The sequence below is a fragment of the Protopterus annectens genome, chromosome 5.part0 (genome assembly GCF_019279795.1).
Source record: "Protopterus annectens isolate FY-2018-M chromosome 5.part0, PAN1.0, whole genome shotgun sequence".
NCBI classification, from domain to species: Eukaryota; Metazoa; Chordata; order Ceratodontiformes; family Protopteridae; genus Protopterus; species Protopterus annectens.
The window spans coordinates 1477345654-1477366833 of record NC_056735.1 but is presented as its reverse complement, the minus strand read 5'-3'; the positions used below and the strand labels follow the sequence as shown (position 1 = coordinate 1477366833).

Sequence of the window (21180 nt, the reverse complement as noted above, 5' to 3'; positions counted from 1 at the left end):
CATTCACTATATTTTCTCTTATATCTCTTCTAAGACTTGTTCCCCACCTGAGACCATATGGTTAGTTGGTTAAAACGTTCATGAACAAGGACACTGGAGGATGGCAAAGTGTAGCAATACTACAGTTTGCCGGTTCCCCACTGCTTGTTGTATTTCATTTCTTTATCTTCTGTACTTATTAACCTAACTTGATTATGAATCCTTGTAGAAGTTTAGTTTTTTTTAGTTGTCACTAACTGCATTTATCCCAGTGTGGTGACTGATGACCCTCTGCGGGTCCTGTCCTGCACTGCCTTCACCCATTGCGTGGTAGGAATCATGTTTGAAGGACTCTTGATTCCTGTAAATTCAGTAGATCTGAAATAACTCTCAAATCTCCCTTATTTTCAGGGTTGTCCCTGATTTTGACTCAAATTTTAGCTATTTCCATCTTAATCCCTCCTAAAACTTGTGACTTTTGTAGAGAAGAAGGTAAGTTTCACTTAATAAATAATGACAGTAATTGAAGTTATTGACTTAATTTATATATTTCTGAAGTAAAATAATTCATATTCTCTTATTTTGTCAAAGTCTTAAGTTAATATTATTAATATTTTAAAAGTGTCCGATTGTCCCTGATTATTTCTGGATTTGTCCCTGATTCTGTTGAGATTTGTCCCTGACTGGTTGAGAGCTAGATCATATTTTAGTGATGGAAGCCAAAGATTTGCAGTGAGAGAATGCTAGTTACATGTTGTTGTCATGACTCTAGGCAATATGTGCTGAGGGCTGAAAGCCTCTTTTAATGCACATTAGTCAATTCCTCCAAGCTCTCAACAGATAAGTTACATCTGTTGAACTGTTGCTTACTTGCTTGTTTGAGACTATGAGAGTTTAAGTGGACAATGACTAACCTGCAAAACAATCAGGTGTTTGGTAGGTAGACCACTCTACAGGATTAAGGGCCCATGCCACGTTGTAAATAGCCATTGACTGTATTTCTCATACTGCACTTCATCTGGTTTTTGCTGCTGTATTGTAGGACATAGTTTGCTGTTGCTCTGAAGTCATCACAGAGCATCAGGCTAAGGTCATATATTTTTCCCCTATTAACCTGTACCTCTCAGTCTATAAAAATAAACCAGCACTCTTTCAGCTGTTTTTCCTACATAGTTGTACAGCACTGCTTGTGCTACTTAATATATGACAGCACAAACAAACGATAAGTCACACTTCCTTCATTTAGGCTGTCTTGGGAAACAGTTTTAGTTATACAGAGTTCATTACTGAAATAAAGTAATATTCTTTGGTAATTATTTATATGTATAATGCTGCCTCATCTCAGATTTTTTTTATTCTAATTTTGTTTTTTGTTTTTTTCAGACTTTGTAGGGCAGGTCTTCTAAGCTGGTACTTTATTTTATTTAATGTAGTATGTTTGAGGTCATGCTAAAAAAGTGATAGTCACCTTTTACGTCATTATTATGCTGTGTCTTTTACCACAGAGTGCTTACCAGGATACACTGGAGTTCATGATGGCCAACCGAGATTTCTGCAAAGCTTTCTGGAAAGTCTGTGTTGAACACCATGCCTTCTTTAGACTCTTTGAAGAGCCTAAGCCAAAGGCAAAGCCGATTCTTTTCACCAGAGGATCATCATTCCGCTTCAGGTAACTTCTCCCTAGTCTCTGCTGACCACTTATTTTTGATACATGCGTAATAAATGAAACCCATTTGCTATGCACTAAGAGCTGAGTTGTTAAGTGAACAGTAAACATTGTCTGGTTGATTATGAGCAGACCTGCAGACATAATTAGGTTCAGTCTTTCATTCTATTTTTTTCTGTTTATGTTTTATTGACCGAGTTGTGTAGCTTGACAAAGCACACCTTCATTATAAGCCCAGGAAGAAAATCTCCAACATACAAAGATAAGGGGGGAAAAAGTATGTCATCAATTAGTTTTTTCACTTTGTACTTTTTGACTCCCTTTGCCTGTTGACCATCAAGTATTTCCCAGCATCTACCTACTTCTCATATTTGTTTGGCTGCTGGGATGGGAGCAAGGCAGTGGAATAGCAGTCATCCAGGCAGATATGATGGAGAGATGATGTTTTATTTCCTGTCTTGTAGAGTTCCTTGCAGCAGCCTTAGTGGAAACCCACAATGCAGGCCTCACTGGCACTCATGCTTTCATGTATCCTCTGATGCTACCACGGTATGTATGCTACTTGCTGGACATTCATCCCTGTTCTGATGCTGTTGGCCCTTTACACCCATCTCCACTCAGTCTGCAGTGTAGTGGATTGAGCTGACGTCCCTCACCTCAGAATCAGTGATCAGGAGTTGGCCACTCTGTCCCACCTTCCTCATGTCAGCTCTACTAGTGCCCAGATCACTAATCAAACATGACTCATTTGAATTACTGTTGGGACTTTATCCTTTTGTGCTACAGAGCTGACCTAAACCTTACATAATGAACTGAACAGAGAAAGTAACAACTGTACAGTGCTAGTAGTAGTGATAGTAATTTGAGCAGCAAAGAATTAAGGTGTAAACTATTGTTAGAATGGTAGTACAGGCAATATATGAGCAAATTAGAAGCACCTATTATATTTCAGCAAAATTTACTACATTTAAACTGTTGAGGGGAATAGAGGATAAAGAAAGTGCAGTTGTTCATATAGAAAGTGTAAAAACAGTTGGCCTAAATTAGTTGAATATGATAATAATTGCAGTAGTTCATCAAAACACTTAGCATCTTAAGATAAGAACAAACAAATTCCTTCTAGGTCTACACAGTTTTAAAGATAACTATAATTAAAATGTTTTTTGTGAATCCAAGCTGAGCATAAAGTATGTAAGAAACAGTGGCAATTGAAAATACCATTTCTCCTTTTATGCTTAACCTTGTCTTGAGTTTCCAAAACAAGGTTCTCCAGGTACACTCGAGCCAGAAACATATTGGTCAGTTTTAGTCCTTCAGTAGTAAATAGATCATCCTCTGAAACTCAGTGTGCCACATACTCAAGAGTGCCACTCAACTACAGCGCATAAGGCATAACGTACCCAACACTCTAGTCATAGGTGACTCTATAGTCAGGCACATTGATGTTCCACTCACCAGGCTAAACAAGGAAAAAGTTACTGTCAGCTGCCTGTCAGGTGCCAGGATCCGCCACATAATGCATGCACTCAGGTCACTCCACAACAAGTACAAATATGACTCTGTCATTGTCCATGTTGGTGTGAATGAACTGAGACGTACCTCCCTGGACTACATGAAAAGAGACATGGAGGAGCTCTCTGATCTTGTAGCCCAGGCCGGTATGACCCTAGCCCTGAGTAGCATCCTGCCATCACCCAGAATGACACCACAGTACAAGGACAAAATGGTTGACTTTAACAATTGGCTAAGCTTCTGGTGTCATTCTAAGGGAATCCAGTATCTGTCTGCCTGGGATGACATGATCGACAGACCACGCGGCTTTGCCAGAGATGGCCTGCAGCTTTCACCCTTGGGATTCCGGATACTGGCAAAGGCTCTTGCCACCCCTATAGTGCCTTTTTTAGGCAAAGTTCAAATGACAAATTCACCACCGTAACAGGTACAAGCAAGCAAAATCTGAGGGTAATGCTACTCAATGCTAGAAGTCTAAACCTCAAAATGCACTCACTCGAGGCACTCCTTAAAATGGAGAACATTGACATCTGTGCAGTGACAGAGACCTGATTCAAAGCTCCAGAGTGCACCCCTGCATTACCAGTCTATAATACATACCACACCTTTCGGCCACCAAACCCGGACCGAAACACTAAAGGTGGAGGTGTGTCCTTATTCATTAAGGATATCCACACCTCCAAGCTAGTTGCTCAGCATAATGCATCCGAGATTATCCAAGTTCAACTAACTCTGGGCAAAACCGCAATCCAGATTGTAGCTTGCTACAGACCCCCCACCATGCCCCAGGATTCCCACTCCTCTTTTCTTGATACACTGGAAAATATTAAGGTACAACCCAGCACTCTAATAATGGGTTATTTCAACTACCCTACCATTAACTGGGAAAACTACTCATGTACCAACTCTTTTGCTCAACGTTTTCTGGAAATCATCAATTCCAACGCTTTGGATCAACTTATCCACACCCCCACCAGGGGCAGCAATATCCTAGACCTGGTCATCACCAACATGGGTGACCGGTGTTCCACACCAGAGGTCAGCTTCTCGTTGGTCAGATCCAACCACAAGCTAATCACCCTAGACATTCATATCCCGCTCTCACCCCCCATTAGGAAAACAACCGTAAAAAATTTCTCCAAAGCCAACTTCACGCTTCTTAAGACAGAAGTGGCAGACTTCACGACACCCATGCAGATGGACAATAGAGGCACGACTGCTGAATCCTACACAAATGCACTTTATAAGCACTTAAACGAGTGCATGGATCGTGCTATCCCTAACAGAACCAAGATGCTATCCTCCAAAAAAAGGAAGCCAATCTGGTGGTCTTCTGCCATAAACAAACTCTACAACAGAAGAAAGAAACTGTTGCAAAGAAGAGTAAAATCCCACGATTGGAGGAACTCCCTGGTCAGCTTCAGTAAGAAGCTGAGATCCCTCATAAAATCCTCCAAAGCTAGTTATGAAAACAAAATTGCCACTGATTCTAAAGACAACCACAAAGTATTCTATAGCTATGTCAAAAATCTCAATGGCAACACTCAGATCTACTCTGAGTTACAGCACAATGACACTAAATATACAGAACCAACTGATATTGCCAACATCCTGGCAGATAGGTTCAGTGCTAACTTTATCCCCTCTCACCCCCTAAAGGGCCCATCTTTATACCGGAAGAATGCAAAGTTCCTGTAATCACGGCTGCACAGGTAAAAACTTCACTCTTCAAAGCCAAGAACACAGCATCCATGGGACCTGACAACATCCCAGGCTGCCTTCTACATGAACTACAGAATGAACTGGCACCCCACCTAAGTACCATGTTCAATCATAGCCTCACCTCAGGCTTTGTGCCCATTGAATGGCGCACCGCGACAGTTATCCCACTCCACAAAGGGGGAGCCACAACAGACCCCGGGAACTACCGCCCCATTAGCCTGACGAGCCTCTTCTGCAAGGCCATGGAACGTATCATCATGGAACTCATAAACAAAGACATTGGAGATCTCCAAACTCTGGACCCCACACAGTTTAGGTTTGTAAAAGGCAGATCATGTCTCCTAAACCTGATAGCTTCTTTGAAGTAGTCACCAAAGCCATAGATGAGAGTAAGGTGGTTCACACAGCCTATCTAGATCTCGCCAAGGCATTCAATACCATCCCCCACTCTGGAATTATAGATAAACTCACTAAACTAGGTATAAATCCCTGTGTCACAAGATGGGTTGCCAACTGGCTTACTGAAAGAACCCACACAGTGAAAGTAGCAGACTCCAAATCAGACTTCAGACCAGTGACAAGTGGAGTACCACAGGGTTCAGTCCTGGGTCCTCTGCTGTTTGGTATTTACTTCTCTGAAGTACAGGCTAACACAGAAGGTCTTTGGCTAACTAAATTTGCAGATGTCTGCAAACTAGGAGCCATAATTGAAACTCCTAACGATGTGGACATCCTACAAAAGGGCCTCACTGAGACAGAAGCCTGGTGTCAAAGACATGGTCTCAAGCTCAGTGCCAAAAAGTGCATTGTCATGCCCTTTGGTAAAAACTCTGTACCCATGAACTACCACATAGGCGGTAGTCTACTTAACACCGAAAGTGTGATAAGAGACCTTGGGACACAGGTGGACAGTAGTCTCTCCTTTGATAATCACATCACCACAGTGGTCAGGAAATCCTTCTACGTGGCACACCTCATCACAAAAGGTTTCTCATCCAGAAAAAGAGGTCATTGTTCCCCTCTACTCATCACTCATTAGACCCATTATAGAGTACAATGCCCCTTTTGGTATGTACCTCACAAGACATCTACAACAACTGGAAAGGCCGCAAAAATACCTCACAAAGAGGATTACTGGCCTCAAACAGATGCCTTACGTAGACCGTCTCAAAAAACTCCAGCTTTACTCCGTCACATATCGCCTACTCAGAGGCGATGTCTGCCTAACATACAAAGCTATGTCAAACCCAGAGCTGTTGGACATGCTCCACTTAAAGAAATCCCAATCCTAAACCTTGTCACCACAATAAACAGAACATGCTGGAGGGATAGATTCCTGTCCCAGAGACTTCCCATACTCTGGAACAGACTACCTATCTATGTCAAACAGAGCTCCTCATTAGCACTTTTCAAGAAAAATCTTGATGATTGGATGGGTAATAGGAAATTCACCCCGGGGATCACTTCTGTGGTTCTGCTTGACAGGGGAACAGGAAAATAATTTTCTTGGGTGGCAAAAACCAGGGTACCTTTTTGGCTAGGCTTGTATAGGCCCTAGGGCCAATATCCTTGGCAAGTCGAGCATATTGACTCTTGACAATTCCTTTCTTTTGGAATTCAGGGTGACAGAATAGTGAAGTAAACTGTTAAAAGTATGTAGGCATGTTCATCATGTTACACTGCTGCAGTCATTACACTTGGGTTATCCTGCCATCAGGCGGTCCCACAGTCGGCCAAAGTTCCAAAGTCTTGGTCCGGTGTCGGTTGCTGTCGCTTCTTCCCTGACGTCAGAGCGCCAGGGGTATATAAGATGCATCCGACGCCATTTTCTTCAGTCTTTCTTGCCATGCGGTGCCCGAAGCAGAAGCAGTTCGCAAGTGCCAGTCGGCCGACTCTTGAGATTTTCGAAGACGAATTTCAGATCCGAAGTCTTCAATAAAGCTAAGTACCCTGTTGGGGAAACTTTTTTCTTGCCTCAGACCGATGTCAGAAAAAGTTAATAATTGTATTTCTTGTGGGAAGCAAATACCTCATAAGGACTTCCACTCTTACTGTATTCCATGCCTAGGCCCTGATCACGACGTCACTAGTTGTCGGTTTTGCGCTAAATTTAACAAACACACTACAAAAAGACGTTTTGATTTTGCTTTGCACTACTTTGGCCGAAGGTTCAATTATACTATGCCGTCGGATCAACCGAAGACCTCAATACCGAAAAAACACAATGACAAGGATAAAGACAGGCATTCGAGGTCCAAAACCGACGACGAAACCTCTTCTAGGCCAGTCGCCGGTTCTCAGTGAGGCGCTTTCGCAGCCCCTGACACCCGCTACCTCAGAGCCACAGGCCGCTTCCGACTCTCACGTGGAGACATCTAGGCCTCTGGAAACTCAAGGTATTGGGCCTACGGAAACTAATCCCTCAGATGGGTCCGGAGCCGCTAAGCAGGCATCGGCTTCTGAGGGTGTCTTCAGACCTTCACAACTTACCATTAAAACAACAGCCAAGACAAAGGTACCATTAAAGACAAAGAAACAAGTACAGCATTCTCCTGGACAGTCCTCCATGCCTAACAAACAGATGCTTAAAATGGCCGAAGACCTCATTACTCTAATCAGGGGTTCCCATCCCCCTCCTGAGAAAAGATCTAGGCAGGATACAGACTATGATTCCTCTTATCAGGTTTCCATTTTCTCTGATTCCTCTTGAGACCAGGGATACTCTCTACCCCCCTAGGAGGACTCTGATGCTGAAGAATCTATCCCTTCAGCCTCTCCTCCTGAGGATTATTCTTTTGGGGAAACTTTACATACCATGAGGGAGCATTTCCATTGGGAATGTCAAGATTACTCAGAATCCAAGAAAAAGCTCAGGGATTTCCTTTTATTGCCTCAGCACAGGCCCCTGGCTATTCCGCCTGTGCTAGATATTGTGGATGATGTGTTCTCTGAATCCAGCCTATCTCCTGATTCTTTGCCCCCTGCTCCAGCCAAGCCAGATAGGTATTATAGAGTCCCTGACTCCCACAAGTTTCTTTACAAAAACCCTTCTGCTGATCCAGAAACTATTTCCCAGGGTCCAAAAGGGGTTAAGGCTTCCATTGCAAAAAATCCAGTACCCTCTGACAGAGATTCCAGAGCTTTGGATAGATGGGGGAAGAAAGTATACACTTCTGCAACTTTAGCAGTAAGAGCTTTAAATTGCCAGTTTCACATGCTTAAGTGCCAACAATATCTAATGGCTCAGTTAAAACAGAAAATGCTTGCAAGCTGAGAAGCTCCTGATTGTAAAGAAATGCAGGATTTATTGCATGCAGTTGAACAGGTGGGAAAACATACTCTGCAATGTGGTTTTGATTCTTTAGAGGCCTGTTGTAGAGCCGCAGTTACAGGTTCTGTGATTCAAAGACATGCTTGGTCAAAAGAACAGAGTTTACCTGATCATGTTAAGGCAAAATTATTGGATGCTCCTTTACAGCATGATACCTTGTTTGGTGTTAAGGCAGAAGAGGTGTTAAATGGAGGATGAAGCTAAATCTATGCAAACAGTCAAGGATTTCTTACAGGTACAGCCACCTTGGTTTAGCAGAAATTGGCCAACAAAGAATTGGTCCTTTCCAGTGTCGGACAGGCCACAGAGAGGCAGATACAGATGCCCAAGAGGCAGATCTCAACCCCAAGCCTCAAACAGACAATGACAGTGGGGCACCTCAACCCCAAAAGGAGGTGAGGACAAGTCTCAACCTTACAGGAAACAGTCACAATGACTTTCCCCTTCGTACGCCAAGCACGTCCCTATTGGAAGCCCCCTTTGGGGGAAAACTAGCACTTTTTTCTCAAAACTGGCAAACAATCACCCAAGACAAATGGGTTATAAATATTGTGTCTCAAGGTTACAGGTTCCACTTTCATACTTTACCAAGGCTAAAAGGAATGCCAGACCTGCCACAAAATCAATGGGCAGAGGCACAAAAACAAATTTCAGCCCTCATGGACATGAGAGCTATTCAAAAAGTACCACAACAGGAACAAGGACAAGGTTTTTACTCAAGACTCTTCCTGGTCCCCAGAAAGGACAAGGCCTGGAGGCCCATACTAGACCTCTCAATTCTGAATACTTACCTGGATATTCCAAAATTCAAAATGTTGACATTACAGCAGCTTCTACCCATGCTGGGCAAGAAGGCTTGGCTTGTTACTCTGGGCCTCAAAGAGGCCTACCTGCATGTCCCTATCAGACAAAATTGCAGAAGATACCTCAGATTCAAAGCTGGTACAATGCACTACCAATTCTCTGCACTGCCCTGTGTCTTATCTACTGTGCCCAGGGTCTTCACAAAGTGCCTGGCACCAGTAATTGCATTTTGCAGACAAAAAGGAATTCAAATATATCCATACCTGGACGACTGTCTCATTCAAGCAGAGACAAAGCACATTCTTCTGTAGCATCTGGCGTTTGTAAAAAGTTTGCTAATTTCTCTAGGGTACACAGTAAATGAAAAGAAGTCAAAACTAGTGCCCTCGCAACAAATTATATTCCTGGGTGCCAGCTTAAATACAACGGCCCAGATGGCTTACCTCACGCCAGACAAACAAGTTCAACTAACTCAATATTTTCAATTACTGGCAAAAAAGTCCCATCTCCCTGCAAGAAAAATTCTGCAGGCCCTGGGATTCATGGCATCCTGCATACTACTAATACCATATGCCAGACTGCATATGAGGAAATTACAATGGTACCTAAAAAGTGTTTGGACTCAACACTCTCACAGTCTAGAAGCAGTAATACCAATGATTCCCTGCCTACAACAGGAGTTTCAATGGTGGGCACAGGCATGTCACCTAAACAAGGGTCAGCCTTTTACCCAACCCACAGCCAGACAAACTCTAACAACAGATGCTTCGGATTACGCCTGGGGAGCACACATGGCAGGAACATGCATTCAGGGCAAGTGGACCACAGACCAGATGCATCTTCACATCAATCAAAAAGAGATGTTGGCTGTTCAAAATGCCCTAACAGCTTTCAAGGACCTTCTACATCCAGGACAATTATTACTAAAGACAGACAACACCACAGTAATGTGGTACATAAACAAGCAGGGGGCACTCATTCTTATCCCAATGCAGGCAAGCCATGACCTTGTGGAACACAGCTCTAACATATCAAGTTCACTTGCAAGCACAATTCCTGCCAGGAAAGAAAAATACTCTGGCAGACGATCTAAGCAGAAATATCATGGACCCTCACAAATGGAAGTTGAATCCACAAATCTTCAGCATGGTAACACAAAAATGGGGATGCCCAGACATAGATCTTTTTTCCTCCCCACTGAATTGCCAGCTACAAAAATTCTGCACAAGGACTTATCACAAACAAGCATGGAAAGTGGATGCTCTTTTGTTCAGCTGGAAAAACCTAAAAGTTTATTCCTTCTCGCCACTGCCTCTCCTTTCAAAGGTACTCCAGACAAGAAAAACCACAGATGATCCTGATTGCGCCAGACTGGCCACGCCAGCACTGGTACCCTATCTTAAGGAACTTGACTCAAGGCCCACCATGGATTTTGCCTCAAATTCCACACCTTCTGACTCAACAAAACAATCAGATCTTGCACGGTCAGCTCAAAACCCTAAACCTGGCTGCATGGCAGATAGATTAGTCAAACAGGCAACACCTCTCTCTAAAGCTGTTATGGATGTCATTTTGGAGGCCAGGAGGCCTAGCACCAGGAAAGCTTACTCAGAAAAATGGAAGAGATTCTGTGCCTGGAACCAGGCTCAAAGCCTTGACCCTCTTGTTCCAAACATTCCTCAGATTTTACAATACTTAACTGAGATGCTGGACAGAGACCTATCCTTCTCATCAATTAAGATCCATGCCTCTGCCATTTCAGCACATTACAACACGGATCCTCCTTTATTCTCTCATCCCTTGCTAAAGCAGTACCTCAGAGGGGCTAAAACATAAGACCGCCCCGGAGAGCACCAACACCAACTTGGGACCTCAATTTCGTTTTGGAAAAACTGACCCTACCACCTTTTGAGCCAGGCAATACAGCCAATCTAAATTTTTTATCATGGAAAACAGCTCTGCTCCTGGCAGTAACTTCAGCACGAAGAGTCTCAGAGCTACAGGCATTAATGGCAGTGGAACCTTTTATAATTTTTCATCAGGACAGGGTATCTTTAAGGACAAACCCTACCTTTATGTCAAAGGTGGTATCTAGTGTGGCTCTTAACCAAACCATCCATTTGCCAACTTTTTATCCAAACCCCCAGAATAAAGGGGAGAAACTTCTGCATTCTTTGGACATACACAGGCAGCTATGCTTCTACTTGGACAAAACAAAAGCTTTCAGGAAAACTGAGCAACTGTTTGTAGCATATGCTGCAGGATCACAGGGCAAGGCTATCTCAAAGCAGACTATATCCAAATGGATAGGACACTGTATTTGGTACTGCTACACACAGCATGGAAAATCAGTCCCAAATAACATTAGGCCACATTCCACCAGGGCAACAGCCACTTCAACAGCCTTTCTCAGAGGAGTACCTACCAAGGAAATTTTGGAGGCTGCAACTTGGAGTTCATTGCACACCTTTACCAAGCATTACCACCTGCCTCTTTACTCTAAATCCAGAGCAGGATTTGCCACTGCAGTTCTGCAGGGCCTCATAGCCAATCCTAACTCTTTATAGACCAGCCACCCAACCTTAGCTTTGGGATTCTACCCAAGTGTAATGACTGCAGCAGTGTAACACGATGAACATAGTACAGTTTTGTACCTACCCTAAATGTAGATGTTCAAGTGTTCATACTGCTGCAGTCCAGGTTACCCTCCCTCCATCCCCTCTGAACTAGCTGTACTTATCTATTCCTTTCTATCCTATACAACCTTTGTGGTGTATTTGCTGGTAACTGAAAGTATTGTTTTTACTTTATATGTATATTTTTGATTAGCAATATGTATTGCCTACCTACTTGGGGGCACCTGACATCTGGGGCAAGAAAAACTGAAGAAAATGGTGTTGGATGCATCTTATATACCCCTGGCACTCTGACGTCAGGGAAGAAGCGACAGCAACCAACGCCGGACCAAGACTTTGGATCTCTGGTCGACTGCGGGGACCACCTGACGGCAGGATAACCCAGGTGTAATGACTGCAGCAGTGTGAACACTCGAACATCTACATTTATGGTAGGTACAAAACTGTACTTTTCTGTGTATATTACTAATAAGGGTCCTGTTGACAAGGTCTTTACTGATTTCAGCATCTAAAAAACTGATAGAACTGAAAGAATGGTCGAACCTTAAAGATGAGATGGGTAGAATTAAGATAATCAATAAAAGGCTAAATTCCATCCTCTGGCCCATTCCAAACAATGAAGATGTCATCCAAATAACAGATGTACATCGTCCATGGTGGGGTAAATTTGCTGAATACAAACATTCTCTCCCATTGTAACATTACATTGTTGGTGAAAATAGGGGCACATGATGCCCCCATCACCACCCCTTTCTTGTAAAGGAAATATTGACCATCAAGGAACACAAAATTGTTCTTGAGAACTGTTTTAATAAAGGTATATAGAACATTAATGTTGTTACTCAGTTCAGTGCATTTTGTCATAAATTCAAAAAAACAATCTAGCCCTTCTAAATGAGGAATCTCATTAAACAAGTTAATGACATTGATGGTCAGAAACATCATATCTTCATCAAATCCCACTAAAAATCCCATGAGTCATGACACAGGTGACTAAAGGAATTTCAACTTTATTTCAGTGAATTTTGTTAAAGGATGGGTTTTTGATCCATCCGAGTTCACAGTCAGTCTCTTTGGGGGGTTACATATACTTTTATATGTCTTAGGTTTCCCAAAAAGGGAGGGTACTTTGGGAAATTTTACTGTTAGAGACTCTGTATTCTGGACTTGTCTGTCCCTGAAAAAACATGTCATGTAACATATAATCAGTCTTTTTATGAGATGTTAACAAACAGGTGCTGCCATTATCTGCATCACTGATTGGACATTTTTATATCATGTCACCAAAAGAGGGGATTTTAAACTTGCTATTTGTAACTTTTAAACAGATTCTTAGGAAGTCTTTTGTTAGAAACGGATTAAAGTGCTTAACATTTATGGAATAAAGTAACTTAACTGATACCCACTGGTGCCATTTTTGTTCCAGCTCCTAAAGTTTTTTATTGGATTTATTTTTCTGTTCTCAGTATTTTCTGGTGCTGTTTCCACCAATGACAATTCTAACACACTCTTCCATTTGCAGTCTCCTTATTTATATGACAGTGTGTCCTTAGTCTTCTGTAATTCATTTATGAAAGTTTCTGAAAATCATCTGTGAAGATACCAGTTCAGTAATTGTTTTATATAAAGGATCTAATATAGAAATATGTTTCCTTACCCAAGTACAGGACCCTCAAGTAAAAGTGTTTTATCAGATAAAAATGATGAAGATTTGGAAATTGTCAGTACATTGCTAATATGGGCTATAACCATGTATGTTATGCATGGAACTGTTTGCCTTAAGAGTCCAGTTAAGGGCAGTTTTCTAGTTACACTTGCTGTCTGTCTTATCTTCAGCAAAAGTCAGTGAGCAATTGGTTCTGTTTTTAACAGTCTGTTACTCAGTGGGCTGTAGGCAGTATTTGTTCTACTTTTCTTTTTTTTTTTAAACATCTTTAATAAATCACAACTGAATCAGTGACATAGGTGTGCATACATTAATATAAAAGAAAACAAACCATAGTAACATTTTATGTGAAGTCGTTCTATCTCACCATTCATTCTTACAGAGGATCAGCTCCGAGTCGGCCTACTACAAAGCTCGAGGTCTTCAGACAGCTCGAGGCCAAGTTCTATCCCATGGAGCACCTTGAGTTACCTCAGATCTAGTTTGCTGCTGCAACAGATCGGAGGTTTCCAAGCATAGCTCAAGCCAGTATAGCTTTTTCTATAACAAATTCTAAATTTTGACTGTTATATTAATAGTTTTTGATAGTATTTGCTAGTTATAACTTAGATCTTTTATAGCTTAAAGTTTGATAGTTCTCTTTCTCCCTATGGTCTTCTTTTTATAGGCCTTTAATATCCCTTCCCTTTTTAGTGTGCCTTATATTAGAATAGCTTAGTATAGTGTTTTACAAGCATTTATAGATAGTTAAATTTGGTGTGTGTGTCTGTTTATACATTTTACAGTTATACATATATAGCCCATTTGTTTTCTTTAGGGGCTACTTACAGTTTATATGATAATGTTCTTTAAAAATTGTTAAAGTTTTGTGTGTGTACATTCTTTTTTGAATAATTCAAGTCCTTTTGGTGTACTAGATAGTGTCATGGCTGACCAGGATAAAGACAAACATTCCAGGTCTGGTTTTAAAAAATGTCCAAAGTGCGGACAAAAGATGTCAGTGACAGATAGTCAATAGTCACGTAAATTATGTTTACATTTGCAAGAGAGCTGCTCCATTTGCCATTCTTTTTCTAGCAGAGTATTACATGAGAGAAAAAGAAAACTCATTGATAGAGGACTTTTAAAGTCTTCCTTTCAGGAAGCTTTGAGTGACCAGGATAAATCTAGTCAGTATCCCAAGTCTTCGGAGTCTTCTAAGGCTTCTTCTTCTGATGTGACAAAATCTAAAAAAAAGTCAACGTCTGCTCCACAACCTTCGGAGCTGAGCGTCCTGTCTTTTCGGAGCCGGTCTCCGAAGTATTAAAGTCTACAGTCGGTACCACCCTCCATACATTCTTCTCGGTCCTCGATTAGCCTATCCGATTTGGATGTGGATTGTGTGGTCCAGAAGCTGCTACAGGCACCGTTTGCTAAATTTTTATCGGCTCTGGCCCAAGTGGTTTCGGAACTGAAGACTGTTATGCCATCAACTTCTTATCCTCCTCCAAGCCATACTGGTCCACCGGAGCCGGAGGACTTTGACCTGACAATTGTAGAGCCTACGGAGCCGATGCCTGCTCCAGTACCATTAGTTCAATTTACTCAGACTTCCTCGGCACCCATCAAGGAGTCTTAGGATCCCACACTCTCCGGTCGGGTCCGGGGAAGATAGTCGGACTGACCTGTCGGTTCCGACTTTGCCTCTCAGGGCCTCGGCACGGATGAGTTTGACATCTACCTCTGGTTCAGAGCCCGGTGCCAAGAGGATCGGTCATTTCTTCAGAACCAACGGTTCCTTCTCATCAGAGAAGAGGTGCTTTTGAAGCCATGAGGAGAGTGATGTCCCCCAGGACATCTACAACTTCAGGTCCAACTATCTCCTCCCCAAAAGTGCCCGTGTCCACTTCTGCCTCACAGATCCCTTTGAAGTGTAGAGACCCTGAGCCTCAGGAAGCCCCACTGGGTGACCCCTGCTGTTCTGAGACCTCACCAGAAGTTCCCACTGATGAGGTTCCCAGGAAGAGAATTTGTAAGAGGAAGCACCTAGACTCCCTGCAGGAGTCTCTCACATCTGATACTGACTTAGATGAATCAGAAGGGTCCACACGGTCCCCCTCTGAAGATATCTCATTTGCAAATATATTATAAATCCTTAAGCAGAGGGGTGGCTGGAAGCTCACCAACCCTACTGAAGATGAGTTGGTTCTGCTGAAGGCTTTCGGGTCTCAACCCTCCATCTCTTGGGTGTCTCTGCCCTTCGATGAGCTCATGGAGCTGGTCTCACGAAGGGTGTGAGAGTCTCCGGACACCATGGAGCCTGTCCCTAGGAGGCCCATTAAATTTATTTCTGCCCCTCAGGATAAGTAATTTCTCGCCAAGGGAGTGCCGGTTGATGCCATGGTGGTGGCAGTAGCCACCAAAACGGAGATGTCAGAAACTTCTTCCTCTGTCCGTCCTCCTAACAGAGACTCTAGGATCATGGATAAATACGGGAAGCGCATGTACAATGTACAGTTCAGCGACTTTTGCCATGCATTCAATTAACTATCTCACACATTTCACAAGACTGCAAAGAGACCTCCTAAAAGAGCTTGGAGATACTCTTCAGGGCACGGTAGCTGCAGGAGCTTCAGACAAATTTGCCTCCCAGCTGGCTACCCTCAGTTCCATAGTGACCTTGTCCATGTGTCTCATCTCATATGCAACTGATGGAATGAGTAGGGCAGTGGATACAGGAACTGCTCTCAGGAGACACTCCTGGATGCGCTTGTGTTTCTTTGCAGAGCCCTTTAAGTCATCCTGTGTCAACACCCCTTTTGATGGCTCTTCCCTTTTCAGGCCCAAAGTTAAGGAAACTTTGACCAGGTGTGAGCAGGAAGGAAAGACTCTGTCTACCATCGGAGTCCGTTTTTCCACCCCTACTAGACCCTACCGCAAGGGTCAAAAGCAGTGGCGGCTGGTGACTTCAAATTAAAGGGGGGCTGCAGGAGACAACTGAATGGGTGGGGACGATATGCAGGGGTGTGGCTAACTAGAAAGGGGTGGAGCTATGCTCAAAACCACAACAACTGGAACTTTAATTAAATACGCTGCCCTGGGTGCCAAACCATCATTACAAAAGTCCAATCAAGACAAAATGAAGTGTAGAAGAAAAAAATATTTCAGTGCATTGGCTACATGACAACTTACTTAATATCTAGATGGAAACACAAAGGTTGTGAGGCATGAAAAAATAAATTACTTTTCAAATACATTACTGGAATGCCAGTCAGAATCAAGTATAAAAAAAAAACAAGCAGCACTCAACTCAAACCACTTCTCCTTGCACTGCAATTCTAATTATAATTTATATTCAGCTTTATAAAATTACCAAATAACATGCTGAAAGTAGCAATCTCTGTGTGATACCCCCACTTGAAAAAATGTTTCTTATCCAAAAAAGACCTACTGCCTGACAACAACTATCTACTTGCTTCATGGGGAAGACATGATCAATGTAAAAAATGAACAGCAAACAAGAAACAAGCTCAAGATAAACTGCTTAAAGGATTACTGCACAAGTTATGGATCACACATGATAGATTGGCATTCTGTTTAGTTTACGGGTAAAGCCTGCAAAGATGACTGCAAGTCTCTAACAAATGTAATGAGCTTCTGAAAATACTGTAATCCTGTCCTGTATTACAAATACTGTCATACGCATTTCAATCCTGTGTCTTCAGTGTCCTTCAGTGTCACTGCTTGACAGAGGCACAGAAAAATGATAGACATAGTTTTTATTCAAACTAAAGGTGAACCTATGAACCTATGAACCTATGAATACCTAAGGCTTGTACGATATCTCGTTATGTAAATATTCTCTGCATGGCAACAACGAAAAGGCTTTCAATGTTGCTAATTCTTTAACAGTATGCTTTTTAAAGCTTACTTGCATTTTACAATCTCCGACAAGCTTACCTGATGGTCATTAAAGCATTGCTACTTAAACATAGAGCAGCAGGGCACTGCGACAGCATGTATTTTCTGAATAATAAGAAGTATAAATCAACAGTATAAAAATATGACAGAAAACCAGAACATTCTGCAAAATCAATGACAGATGAAAGGCCACGGTCCTACTTGTGGTTTACCTTGGATAGGGGAATACTCTGCACACTTACACTGCATAACTGCTCCTTGCCTTGCTTGGACACATCCAGAGCCACTACAATGGGGAGTGGGTGCAACACGTATGTCACAATTTGAAATGTCTCTGGCTGACAGTGATGGCTCTGACACTCAGTACCTCATACCAAGAAATCTGGACAAAGCCATACATAGAAGTGGGACAAAGGCCCAAAAATAAGGACATTTTTTAAATATTGCTCTTATAAACTTAGAAAGATAATAGAATAGTAGGTCTTGCATTAGTATGAATTTTCTGAAGGGTATAAAATCTGAAACTCAAATGTATGTCATTATTTTCTAACTTCAGTCTTTAATGATTTGCCACTAATTTGCCAAAAAAACACAATTTTATGAAAAATGGACCAAAAATGTGATGCAAAAATATAAAATAGCCACACAATATTTATTTTATTTATTTATTTATTTATTTAACATTTGTTGACCGGGAATGTCCGACTAGGTTCCACAGAGCCTGTTTTCAGTGGAGGCCTGGGGAGAAATGCTCATGGAGCTGGGAACCTGCCAAAGAAGGGACACTTTTTTAATATTAGTACTGCTAACTTGAGCAGCTGACACAATAAAAGAATCTACATGGATTTCTGAAATAAAAGTAATCTAATTGTTTTTCTTCCAAAATTGCCATTTTGCAGAGGGGTTATTAGGGGAAGAGCAACATTTTGAGCCAAAATTGCAGAGAGTTCAGAGGTTTGGATATGCCTAATTCTATAAAGCAATTTATTTGCAAGTACCTCTCAACCTGTTAATGCAGGAAATCTGGACAAGGTCAAATATATTGGGGGAACATATAAATAATACTAAAAAATTGCTCTTGTATAAACTGAGACAGTTGATAGAACAACAGGTCTTGCTTTAACATGCATTTTTCTGAAGGTTATAAAGTCTGAAACTCAGTGTTTGTCATTATTTAGTGACTTAATTCCTAAATGATTTGCCAGAAAACCACAAATTTCATGATGAACAAACCAAAAATAAGAAGCAACAATCTATTCATTCTGTGAAAATCTAGACAGTTGAGAGGTATAGTTCAGCCGGAGCTGTCTTTGAGTTTGCCGCCCTTCCCACTCACAAAATCATGATCGAATGGAGCCTCCCCCCTGCAGACATTCCAATGAACCATTACTTGGTTATTTCACCCCATTTACCATAAACCCTGTAATGTGCATACTACTTTACTTCTGCAATGATTTCAATTTCATTTGAAAGTTTTATTTTGCATTTTACAGCACAAACACTAATAAATATCTGCTAAACAAAGCAATGCAGTTTCATGATGAAAACAGACTTAGCATTAAAACTTCTCTGCCCTTGAAACTCACATTCATTGAAACAGCACTGAAACCACATTCAAAGAAAATACATTTGGCTAGTGGCAGATAAAGATTAACTTTGGGCTATTTTCAAATGATAGGCCCCTTGCAGACAAACCATACGTGAGTTCTATGATGCACATTCCTGACTGCATTAAATTATATTCCTTGTATAATACAGTACAGTTGTTAGAGGTTGTTTAAAATGTATTGTTTTGAACAGTTTTCCAGAAAAAAAATGAAACAAAATGCATGCACCAATAATGTCTAAACTGCCCAATTGAGAACATTTCCATCATCAAAGTTTACTCAAACTTCTACAATCCACCAGTATCAGTAAATATGCACACTCTCTGCAGAAGTAAAAGTCATCTAAATAATTCCACATTAAAAAGATCTATTACTAATGTAGAGGTTGCTGCTAGCAAAAAACTTTATATTCCATTGTTTCATCTACAAATAAATGCCTGTTGCCCTAGAGGAATAAATTGCCTATATTACATTAAAAAAATGATAAGCTAGTAATATTGCAATAGGGAATGGATGGCAAATAATGGACGGGTTCATAGTTACTAGGTATCTTTGTGAAAGAGGACATTCTTAAGACGGCAGCATCCACCTCGTTTACAGTACAGTACAATATCAGCAATGCATCTACATACTGTGTGAGTACAACACACAGCCTTCTACATCAAAAGCAAGTACACTACCTGTTGTGCTATTAACAATGCAAGCAGTCTTAGCATAAGCAGCACTAACCTTCTCTTCCCCTGCAGCTCTCAGCTCCTTGTAAAATCTACTCGGCACTCAGCTGCATCTCTCAACGTTGCAGCACAAGAAATCTGGAAAAAGCCAAAATATATTGGGGAGGGACAAAAGCCCAAAAACCAGGGACACATTTTAAAGAAAGTTGCTAGTATAAAATGCTGTGTTACCACCATGCATTTCACTGCCAAGTCTTCAACCCAGGACCTTGTGCAAAACAGTCAGAGCAACATACCACTATGCTAAATCAGCTGTTTTGTGAAAGAGAGGAAGACTGAAACTTAAATGGCTACCATTTAGTGAATTCAGTTCTCACCATAGCTGTCAACCTCTTAGCACAAAACACCTGGACAAAGCCAGTAATGGGAGAATACAGCCTTCAAACATATTCGGTGAATTCAGTTCTCACCATAGCTCTCAACCTTAGCACAAAAAACCTGGATGAAGCCAATAATGGGAGAATACCTTCCCAAAAATAGGGACAAATTTCAAATATTCATCTTATAAACTTAGAAAATTGCTAGAAAAAAAGGGTTGTGTTACTATGTACTTTCTGAAGAATATGAAGTCTGAAAGTCAAATGCCTGTCAATTTTATTTAACATTTGTTAACCAGAAAAGTCTGACTTGGAACAAAAGCCAATTTTCAGCAGAGGCCCAGGGAGAAATACTGCAGACACATGTCTTCGTAACATGGGAGGACATCAGAACAAACCCACACAAACACAGGGAGGACATGCAGACTCCACACAGAAGGCACCCCAGCCAAGAATCAAACCAGGGAACCTCTAGCTGTGAGGCAACAATGCTACTACTGCACCATCAACTATTTAAGTAAAAACTCAGAAACCACAGATTTTATGAGGAACAGAACAGAACAGAATATGAGGAAAAATATGCAAGCATTTCATAAATGGTGGTGGGTAGGGAATTCAGGCTCTTGTTACCTGCACCCAAGGTACAGAGTTCAAGCCCACCAGCAGATATCCTGAGTTCTCTCTAGCCACCAGTATAAACCAAGTGGGGCATTTCACACACACACACACACACACACACACACACACACACACACACACACACACACGCACACACCTTCTTTATTCTATACAGCTTACTACATGAGAGCATCATAACTGTAACCCAAGTGCCTAGTTTCAGGGATAAACCCTTTAAATGTCTGATTTTCCAGTATCAAAGATGAGCATGCAACTAGCTAATCAACTGATACTATCAAAGTGTATATAACAAAAAATGACATACAGGTTATGCATTTCATAAATCAAATGCATTATATACTTCACAGACTAGACAGTGGTGATTGTAGAGACATACAAAATAAAACATTTGGCTTGTTTAAAACCATTCAGACATATAGCTGAAAGAGTGGTTATTTAAGTTGTATGGTGGTGATGCATGTGGCTTTACATGCAGTGCCAATCTTTTTTTAATATATATCTTTTATTAACAACTTACAAGCATTTTCAATATTGCTTCTTTACCAGATCTATTATATAACCAAGTATTTACCATCAACATAAAGATAATAAGGAAACACACATACGTTGGCAGTGTTGATAATGGTCACATAACTAGGTACAGATCAAGAACAGGACACAGGTCACT

The 21180-nt window shown here is 41.4% G+C and overlaps 1 protein-coding gene across 2 annotated transcripts in view; it reads left to right on the top strand.

The window, feature by feature from the left end:
• FARP1 (FERM, ARH/RhoGEF and pleckstrin domain protein 1) overlaps positions 1-21180 on the top strand; it is a 2534157-nt gene that overhangs the window by 1670807 nt on the left and 842170 nt on the right. For both annotated transcript variants that reach the window (XM_044071307.1, XM_044071308.1), the window contains one exon: positions 1485-1648. In XM_044071307.1, coding sequence (XP_043927242.1) covers positions 1485-1648 — 164 coding nt within the window. The remainder of the gene's footprint in view (positions 1-1484; positions 1649-21180) is intronic.